The sequence below is a fragment of the Gadus macrocephalus genome, chromosome 17, assembly GCF_031168955.1.
Source record: "Gadus macrocephalus chromosome 17, ASM3116895v1".
Classification (NCBI taxonomy): domain Eukaryota; kingdom Metazoa; phylum Chordata; class Actinopteri; order Gadiformes; family Gadidae; genus Gadus; species Gadus macrocephalus.
In genome coordinates, this window is record NC_082398.1 from 7,937,511 (window position 1) to 7,948,260 (window position 10,750).

General features: G+C 47.1%; 1 protein-coding gene across 4 annotated transcripts in view; it reads right to left on the reverse strand.

The window, feature by feature from the left end:
• Positions 1 to 5,237: 5,237 nt before the first annotated feature.
• The window catches only part of ppm1ka (protein phosphatase, Mg2+/Mn2+ dependent 1Ka), a 6,903-nt gene continuing 1,390 nt past the window's right edge, over positions 5,238 to 10,750 (reverse strand). For 2 of the 4 annotated variants that reach the window (XM_060077280.1, XM_060077279.1), the window contains 7 exons: positions 10,477 to 10,608; positions 9,998 to 10,170; positions 9,397 to 9,497; positions 9,141 to 9,306; positions 8,539 to 8,683; positions 6,692 to 6,826; positions 5,238 to 5,913 (listed from right to left, as the gene is read on the reverse strand). In XM_060077280.1, coding sequence (XP_059933263.1) covers positions 5,785 to 5,913; positions 6,692 to 6,826; positions 8,539 to 8,683; positions 9,141 to 9,306; positions 9,397 to 9,497; positions 9,998 to 10,170; positions 10,477 to 10,608 — 981 coding nt within the window. In that variant the 3' untranslated portion in view covers positions 5,238 to 5,784. The remainder of the gene's footprint in view (positions 5,914 to 6,691; positions 6,827 to 8,538; positions 8,684 to 9,140; positions 9,307 to 9,396; positions 9,498 to 9,997; positions 10,171 to 10,476; positions 10,609 to 10,750) is intronic. The other 2 variants (XM_060077282.1, XM_060077281.1) reach the window with 1 other exon arrangement.

Sequence of the window (10,750 nt, forward strand, 5' to 3'; positions counted from 1 at the left end):
GAGGAAAGTACGCGGGGTAATATAGAGGGTAGTCCTCTCTCTCTCTCTCTCTCTCTCTCTCTCTCTCTCTCTCTCTCTCTCTCTTTACATCACACTCTCTCTCTCTCTCTCTCTCTCTCTCTCTCTCTCTCTCTCTCTCTCTCTCTCTCTCTCTCTCTCTCTCTCTCTCTCTCTCTCTCTCTCTCTCTCTCTCTCCAATAAAGAAAACATAACTACATAAGAAAATCAGTTTCTGTTCTGTTTTCTGTTTAGATACATAATTAAATAATAATTTCGATTTTATTTTCTATTTGTGTTTTTTTTATCCCGAGTAATTCCCCTCAAAACTAACAAGTACGCGTGTCTTCATTTCAAATGACGGATCATTTAAGACATTGCTGCATAATAAAACACGTAATGTGCAAAATACTGCCACTTCAATTGATATGGTTATTTTAAAAAGAGCACAGCTCACGCTATGATGTAACCATGACGCGGACTAAAAAAGGGTCAATGCATAGAAAAAGTTAGATTAAAATAGAAGTTGTTAATCATGGTTATGGTTAGGTTTAAAAAAATAACCATCATTAGTTTTATGAAAATACACACTATCGTAATTGAGAGAGGGAAACAAAATCTCTATCTCTACCCCTCTCTCTCTCTCTCTCTCTCTCTCTCTCTCTCCCCCTCTCTCTCTCTCTCTCTCTCTCTCTCTCTCTCTCTCCCTCTCTCTCTCCCTCTCTCTCTCTCTCTCTCTCTCTCTCTCTCTCTCTCTCTCTCTCTCTCTCTCTCTCTCCCCTCTCTCTCTCTCTCTCTCTCTCTCTCTCTCTCTCTCTCTCCCTCTCTCTCTCTCTCTCTCTCTCTCTCTCTCTCTCTCCCATCTCTCCCTTCCCCTTTTTCCCCTCTCCCTCTCTGCCCTTATCTCTCTCTCTCTCTCTCTCTATCTCTCCCTCCTCCCTCCTCCTCCCCAGACCCCCTTCGTCCTCTCTGAAGCCCCCTCCCTCTCCCTCCCTCCCTTTCTCTCTCCCCCCTTATGCTGTGGCCCTGCCTGTTGCTATAGATATGTTTGACTTAGCTATGAGTGCATTGGTGTGCTCTTTATCCCCCCTTTAAGGTGGCAGGCCCTCTCTTTCTATGAGGTGCAGTTACTAAAGCCATTAGTGGTCCAATTCGTCCCTATATCTCCTCCCAGCGACATTGGAAACTTGGTGCCTATTTAACCAGATCCAACAATTGTCTCACTCTTAGGGTTCCTTGCGCACGTTTGGATTTTGGTCAAACTGCTTTTCTCATCGATGCCCGTAGCACATGGAGCGCTCTGCAACAAACTCTAAGGTTAGAGGTACTCCAATTTGCTACTGTTTTTAAACGTTTGGTGTTTCATCTCAGCTCATCAAATTGCAACAGTTTTTAGTTTTATTTGTTCATATTTATTTGAGTTGTTTTGCTCATGTTCATCATTTGTCATTGCTGTTGTTGTGTGCATTTCCCTTGCTGTAAATTCTTCGTCATTGTAAATGAGGGAAACCTCAGCCCTACGATTGTAGATAAAGGTTTGAAATGAAAAGAAAATGTGTTTTGTATTACTCGATGGATATTGACATTGGTATAGAATTGTTAATTTTATTCCACACAGTAGCAAAGGAAAGGTAAATAACAGTAGTAGATTACAGTTCATTATTGACAGGATGCAGGATGGCTCCTATACACTATTTACCTTTGCAACATATTATTTCTGTTTCGCGCACCAAACACCTGCCGGTATGTTTTCATATTTGAAAAAAGAAAAACCCTTCATGTGTTCATGTTCATGTAGCAGGTAAGGCTTCATGTCCCTGTAAAGAGGCAGAGATCTGGACGGAGCCCGCGGGTTGAACCAGTTGGTCAACAGTTTTAATCTTTCAAATCTCTCCCCAACCTTCAACAGCCGTGGAAATCTTAATTGTAACTATAATATACAATTATGTACAAATTATATCATCCTTGTTTAGACAGGCCATGGCAGGTCATATACTCTCCACGATGGTCACTCCCCCTTACTTTGGTGTTACTGCCCACGATGTGAGAGTCCCTATAAACATCCTGTACAACCAATGTCTCATTGAATATATGCGTGATAAATTACTGCCTGTATCTTCCCATGATCATGCTCTAAAATTAAATCAAAAACTCTGCTAATGTCCTTAAAGGTCCCATGGCCTGCTACTTTATGGATGCTTTTATATTGATATTAATGGGCCCCTAACACAGTATTTGAAGACGTTCCTGAAATTCAGCCGTGGTGCAGAATTACAGCCAATACGAGCCAGTCGCACATTGAGCTTTCCCCAAATGCGCCGTTTCGGTGTCTGTAGCTTTATTGCAAATGAGGAGGAGAGAGGCGGGTGAAGGAGAAGGATGGGGGGGGGGGGCCTGAGCAGCTTGCGGCCACGGGAAACCATGCGCTGTTTACAGTGGATGCATCGCAATAGAGTGGCGAAGTCACGCTCCTTCCGGTAGAGCCCATGGGACCTATGAGATCGAAAAATATGAATGGGTTTCAATGGAGAGAAAGTAATTATCTTCTGGTCCCGGTCTTTATATGCCCCGGATTACACATATGTTGTTTGTGGATTTAAATGATAATTTCTCATGTCAAGAGTTTGACCGTCTCGTGGGTGACGCCACGCTCCCCATCGGCATTGCTGAAACTCTCCACGTGCCCCGACTTGTAATGGTTTTCACCTCTTTCGATGCGGTTATCCTCCCCTTGGAGAAAAAGCGGTGAAGTGGGGCAGAGAGATCGCCGTGTCTGTACCGGAGTTCCAAGTGCGGCTGGTGACGTATATCATTCGCGTCGAGAGCAGCGAGGAGCTGTGGTTCACAAAGCGGCCTCACACAAAACCTAACATTATCAAACTTCATTGCGAAAATTGTTAGTTTTCTTTGCATGAAAAATTATCCTTTAAATCCACAAACAACATATGTAGTTGTTTATTTATGTTTATGGTTGTTTATTTAAGTTGCATGTGTAGAGAGTCCTAAATCATATCATATTATGCATAGATATCTATATTATATCATAGATATTATCACGGCCAAAAGCTGTGCGCGCCTCCAGTATATACTATGGATCTCAAACGACTGCGTCGGGTTCTCCGACATCTCTGGTTCTTCCACGTCCACATCAATCTGAAGTGGACTGAACGACGACATGGAGGAGAAAGGGACTGTTGCCCGCGATTGTTGACCTCGATTTTTCTCCCGCCGAAGCCTCGCCACCTCGCTAGCGGGCAGCGGGCAGAGGGCAGCGCGTAGGCACCACCGCCTCCTGCAGCGGGCAGAGGGCAGCGCGTAGGCACCACCGCCTCCTGCAGCGGGCAGCGGGCAGAGGGCAGAGGGCAGAGGGCAGCGCGTAGGCACCACCGCCTCCTGCAGCGGGCAGCGGGCAGAGGGCAGAGGGCAGCGCGTAGGCACCACCGCCTCCTGCAGCGGGCAGCGGGCAGAGGGCAGAGGGCAGCGCGTAGGCACCACCGCCTCCTGCAGCGGGCAGCGGGCAGAGGGCAGAGGGCAGCGCGTAGGCACCACCGCCTCCTGCAGCGGGCAGCGGGCAGAGGGCAGAGGGCAGCGCGTAGGCACCACCGCCTCCTGCAGCGGGCAGAGGGCAGCGCGTAGGCACCACCGCCTCCTGCAGCGGGCAGAGGGCAGCGCGTAGGCACCACCGCCTCCTGCAGCGGGCAGCGGGCAGCGCCGATGCGGTGGTCCCTCGGCAGCGGGCAGCGGGAAGCGGGGCTCGAGCGTGTGACAATCTCGGGCAACGATCCCTTTCCCCTCCATGTCTTGGTTCAAATAAAGAAGTGTAGGCCTACAACACCCGCGTTACAGTCCTGGAGCTCTATATCTAAATGATATAATATAGCCTAATAGGCCTACATATCATACATATTGTCACGGCCAAAAGCTTTGTGAGCCTCCAGACGATATTACGAATCACCGCTGGCTGCCCGCTGCCCGCTGCCGGGCGATGGTGCTTCTCAGCGGGGGTGCTTTGCAGCGGTGGTGCCTCGCGGCAGCGGGCGGCAGGCAGTGGGGCTCAACGATGGCTGAGATAACCCCCCCCTACAGTCTCGTTGTGGGAAATACGAGAGACGTCAGAGAACCAACGTGTTATGTGCCATAACACCAACAGCAGAACGGTTATCCAAATAACAAACAAGTGTACAACACTTGCGTTACAGTGTGTGTAATCACACACACACACACACACACACACACACACACACACACACACACACACACACACACACACACACACACACACACACACACACACACACGTGGCGCTCGCAAGGTCTTAGCTCATTGTCTCATTGGCGGGCAAAATTCTCTGGGCGGGCCAGGCAGAGAAAGGGGAGGTAGCTTGGGCCCTTATGACGACATATGGGGCCACATTCCAAATCTGCGCGCCTGATCTTCCATTTTTTCAAAGGCGAGCAGGATACCTGGTGCTCGTTTTACACCGAACGCAAGTTTTAGCCACTGGGGGACCATCGGCAGGCTAGGGGAACTCATTATGATGTTCGAAAACCTCAGAAAGTTCGATTTTCATGCCATTGGACCTTTAAAATAAGTTATCCTTCATCACCTGCCCTATCTCTATCAATCTATTAATCACTTTAACTATCACCTACCTGTCTGTCTCTTTATCTATCAATATATCTTTATATCACTCTATCTATCTATCATAAAAGGACATTTGAGAGATGCGGCAGTACCATGTTTAATTACTTCCTGATTGACCTATTATACCTAACTATCTTTATCCTGGCTCTTCACTTCATACTTCATGGCTTACCGATTAGTGGTGAGATAAAACAACACTCAACTGATCCCTGAAGTGAAATTCTGGAAGACAGTTCACTGAAATGCCACTCGTTTGGCGCTATGTATTTGTGTGATGCGATACACGGCGGTATTGTGCTTGTATTGTCACAGATGTGACATCACACGTGCTACGTCATTTATGCTAGGTCGTACATGCGGTGTCGTACATGTCATGTCCTACATGCAGAGTCATACAAGTGTCGTCACATGTGTGATTTCACACGCGTCGAGTCATGCACGGGGGCGTCCAACGTGTGATATCTGACTGTGTCGATTAAACATGCGTGGTCACACCTGCATTGTCAAACCTGTGATGCCATACTCATGACGTCCTACATGAGAGCCGAGGAAAAAATGGACGTCCAGCAATAAGAAATGACGCCAGCATGAAATGATCAGCACTTTTATTTTTGGTAGTTGCATTCTCAGGTTTCCAATGAGTAACGCCTGTAATTATGAAAATATATTTTCACATTCAGTTTCTCTGGCTGCCCTTTGTTGGTATGTGCCCCTTCCTTGACCCCCTTTGTTGGTTCGGGAATAAAGGCTCCATAGGCCTGTTTCCTGAACCGCTTGGGAAGGTTGAGGTGATGATGTGCTTTTGTCAATGCAGTGGACCTCGGACCTCGTATGGTTGGTACTCAAATAAATTAGCCTAATTGTTACATCTCTAATCTTAAACAGTTGAAACAGTCATACTGGTTATGCATTTTTAAACTTTGCCTTTGTTTTCTTTCACTTATCTATTTTATTTTTTTATTTTATTTTATGATGATGTTTTTACGTGAAGCACTTTGAGTCTGCCTCGTGTATGAAGAGCGCTACACAAATAAAGTTGTCTTTCCTTACTTTGCCTTGCCTTAGTCATGCGTAATAACTGTGACTGTAGAGCGACCACAGGTCACGGCCCACGCTGTAGAGCTGCAGGGAGGGTGTCTGGGCCTAGGCCCAACGACCACAGCTCACGAGGTTACGGCTCATGCTGTAGAGGTGGAGGGAGGGCAGGCTGCTCCAGGCTCCCAGAGGGAGGATGAGGATGCTGCTGTTGTCCTCTGTGCCGTACTGCAGCGCCTGGACACACACACACACACACACACACACACACACACACACACACACACACACACACACACACACACACACACACACACACACACACACACACACACACACACACACACACACACACACACACACACACACACACGACTTAACAAACTTTATTGACACACAGCAGACACACAGTTTAACCTGCTAAACTGTGTTCATAAAACCAACAGTGTTACCTGCTGAACTTTATTAACACACAGCAGACAAACGGTGATGAACTTTATTAACACACAGCAGATACACAGCGCTGGGCTTGATCAACACACAGCAGACAGACAGTGGTTTACTTTAATAACACAAAGCAGACAGAGAGCTGACCTTTATGACACACAGCAGACAGACAGCTGACCTTTAATAACACACAGCAGACCAGTGTTACCTGCTGTACTTTATTAACACAGAACCGACAGACAGTGGGCCTTTACGCCAAGTTCGGACTTGTATCTTGGTAGTTCGGGCTTGGGCGTACATACTCCCGAGTATGGGAGGGCGCAGGGCTGATGGGTGTTGTGCAATGCATTCTGGGAAACCTGGCTGTCCCAAGTCCACACAAGTCGCCTCCCAGTGCATCCCCGAATGGGCGGAGCCAGAACACGTACGGGCCTTAGGTGTGGACTTGGTTGAATTGTGACTTTTGAACGGAACAGAACTCGGGCAGCGGCTGGCGATGATTCACAAGTCCGCAAGAACAGTCCACAAGTACGGACAAGAACGGTCATTCGGAGAGGGCTAGTGTTACCTGCTGAGTGACGAGCTCTGCTGATTCTGTGGGGTTGTGGCTCTGTTTGATGACATCACAGATCTCCTGATCACTTAACAGGAAGTTGATCCCGTCTGTGGTGAGAGCCAGGAAGCTGTCGTGGTCTTGGTTCACCTGACGAGAAAACCCAGTCACACGATCAGTACACTGACTATCACACGGCCAATATAACAACAGAGTCTTGTATTTGACCGTCTACTGTACCAGGGTACGGGCCATGATCCCTTTCTGCTGGACAGACTAACGCGTTAGGGAGGGTCATACTCAGGTGCCAAAATTAATCTTAAAGCTATCCTATCATGAGGGGTGTCCAATTTATGTATTTTCTTATTGGGAATTCAAATATGAGTTTACTTTTTTTTTATAGGATAACTCTAACCTACATCCTTTTGTGTTTCTTAATAGTCAATTTTACCCTTTCGAACCGTTTTTATAGAGAGGAGGAGCCATACCGTAGTGTGGGAACAAATGAGGCTCGAAATGATCGTAGCTGTACATCCCTATGTCTGTATGTTTGAAAACATTTTGGGCATGTCAAATTGATTTCATTTTTATCTTCCCTTCAAAGGTTTGCAGTAACCCATCTTTCTGTTTGTCTGTGATAAACCTACGAGTACAGAATGCTTGTCCCACATTTATCCCAAATAGTTCCTTTTGGCAATGAATCATAAGTAACCAAGCCAACACTAGACACACTTGAGTGTGGTTAAACAGACCAGGATGTTTTGTTCTGTGAAATGCTACTATAGTATTGTATCTATTTTCAGCTAATGTGAAGGAGGCCGGCAGTGGGAATACAGTGCACCTGTACAAACGCAAAACATCAACCAAATAGAAAACGAATTCAAGGTTGCGTTCATTGTTTAGCCGCGTGACGATGACTTCGCCAATCCAGCCATTTCCTGAAGCCATCCCAGGGAAGAATGTTATCGTATCTAGCTAAACGAAATGGACGTGGTTATTTAAAAATCAAGCATGTGGTAACTTATCTAAGTTACATTTGCATTACATTAACATTAGATTAAACTAAAATCAACAAAATCAGCTTAATGTTCTAGCTCCTGATATTGTCGCCAAAGTAATTCCAGTTAATGGTAGACTATTATTCAGAAGTAGATGTGACTCATTGATGACCTTATTTAAGTGCCTGGGCCTACTCAGTGGCCGACTGCCATGAAAAACAGTTTGAAAGGCTTGTCACATCGCTCCGTGATTGGGTAGTGAAATTATATTCCTGATTTGATTGTCAAATGATATGTGATTCCGAGCATTCCAGACTGAGAAGCATAAAGTGGGACAAAAGTTTTGTACCCGTAGGTTTGGTTTGTAATCTATATATTTGATTTGTTGCGAAGCATAAAATGTGGGACAGAACTTTTATAGCCGTACTATTAGTCGTACGTTTGTACTCGTAGATTTTATTCACTTAACAATTTTTTTTCACCCACAAACAGACAGATGTTTAACTGTAAACCTGATATGTAACTGTAAACCTGGTGTGTAACTGTAAACCGGATGTGTATATGTAAACCGTATGTGTTACTGTAAACCGGATGCGTAAATGCAAACCTGATGTGTAACTGTAAACCTTGATGTGTTCATGTAAACCAGATGTGTAACTGTAAACCTAATGTGTTACTGTAAACCTGATGTGTAAACCTTGTTGTAACTACTACAAACCTTTGTCATGTAGGTGCAAATTAAATCGATTGGTTCAGTTATCTTTCATACATTCACACCACATGTTTTCAGACGTTCACATTCGGTGATGCACCACTACCATCTCTTCGGTCTATCACTTCATTCCACGGGGGGGCGGTACTGACTGTGACCCTCGTGGTCTCAGGGGTGGGGATGACTCCGTGGTGTTTGAGGTGGAAGTCCCCGATGCTGCGCGTCATCGCCAGTCTACCGTCCACGTAAGCCACGCCCACACTGTTCCACGCCACGAAGCCGCCACAGCTCTTTATTCTGAGTACACACACACACACACACACGCACACACACACACAGACACGCAAACACACACACACACACACACTGTGGTGATGATGAGGTTGCCGTAGCAACTGTTCCTACAGGTAAGAGATTCCGGACCACTGGACAATCCCCCCCACCCCTCCCCCTGTAGCTTGACACTTTAACCCTGGCTGTATTGCACATCTCCCTGTTTATCTAGTTTTACATACATTCATAACGTTCTTCCTTTGTGTTAAAACTTATATTGTATTTTATTTGATTCTATTTGGATTCTATTGTTATTATTTTATTTTTTTTAGCACAGAAATCCAGAGCGTGTCACACACACGTTTCACAGCACATCCTGTATGAGTATGTGACGAATAAAAGCCTTTGATTCTTTGAGTCCTAGTCGTCATACTCTGGCTGAGCCATGTGGTTGTGGGGGAGAGAGAGAGGGGGTGCGGACCTGTCTCTCTCGTCCCTTCGGTCGGGCGTGTGGTCTTGTGTGAGCTTGTGGGCCCGCCCCCGTCTGCAGAGAAGAGCTCTGCTGTCACCGACGCTCCCGACCACCAGCTCCGTCCCCGCCCGTAGCATAGCAACGGTTGCCGTGGTGCCGGCTGTCTGGTGGGACGCTAGAGGAAGGGAAACAGAGCGGGTCCATGTGTATGTAAGTGGCTGACTGTTGCAATATTAACTGAGGTGTGTGTGTGTGTTATCCTCACTGTTGCCATAGTTACTGAGGTGTCTGTGCAGGGCTCTGTCCAGGTTCAAGAAGGCTTGAGTTACAACCTTCTCCAGGTCCTCCTCCTCCTCCAGAGCTTTCCTGATATCAACACAGATATCATGTATCATTTGACATGTACCACGAGTACGACGCAATAATGTACCTGAGGTGTGGAGCCTGTTACCTGAGGTGTGTAGCCTGTTACCTGAGGTGTGTAGCCTGTTACCTGAGGTGTGTAGCCTGTTACCTGAGGTGTGTAGCCTGTTACCTGAGGTGTGTAGCCTGGTACCTGAGGTGTGTAGCCTGGTACCTGAGGTGTGTAGCCTGTTACCTGAGGTGTGTAGCCTGGTACCTGAGGTGTGTAGCCTGGTACCTGAGGTGTGTAGCCTGGTACCTGAGGTGTGTAGCCTGTTACCTGAGGTGTGTGTAGCCTGGTACCTGAGGTGTGTAGCCTGGTACCTGAGGTGTGTAGCCTGGTACCTGAGGTGTGTAGCCTGGTACCTGAGGTGTGTTACCCGAGGTGCGTTACCTGAAATGTGTTACCTCAGGTGTGTAACAGGAGGTGTGTTACATGAGATGTGTTTCCAGAGGTGTGTTACCTGAGGTGTGTGTCGAGGTGTGTGCAGCAGTAGTCGGCGGCGTGGACTCCTCCGTGTCCGTCGAACACGGCCAGGTAGAGCAGGTCGTCGTGGAGACGACCCACCCGGAGACGGTCCTCATTGTGCTTCCTGCGCCCCAAGACAGATGCACTGCCCACCCAGGACAGACTCACCTGACGACAGAGAGGCAGGACTGACGGACTGACCTACTGACCTACAGACGGACAGGCTAGCTATCCTTTAGTCAGACCGCTACATTTGATCCATTTATTAAATTACTTAATTTGTTTTCACAAAGTTATCGCTTTGGGTAATGAAAAGGGGAAGGGGGGGGGGGATTGTTTCTACATGTGTGAATATCTCTGGGGGTGTCGTGGGAGGGAGGAGGGGGGTTGTATCGAGCACTTTGTGTTACATTTGCTTGTATCAAAAGTGCTGTACAAATAAGGTTTGACTGATTTATTGCTTGACAGATGTACCTGTGTTGACTGGGGTCCAACACTAGAGGGCAGCAGCAGGGGGTCTTCTTGTCGGCGGTCCCAGATACCCAGTGAGTCCCAGTCCACACTCAGCCTGGCCGCACAGCTGGCCCAGCGCACACACACCTGCTGCTGGTCCAACACACACACACACACACACACACACACATACACTGGTACTTCAAACCACACACCTGGTCCAACACAAACACACTTTTACATCAAACCATATAACTGCTGCCTGCATATCGATACACACCTCTGATGTGCGTCA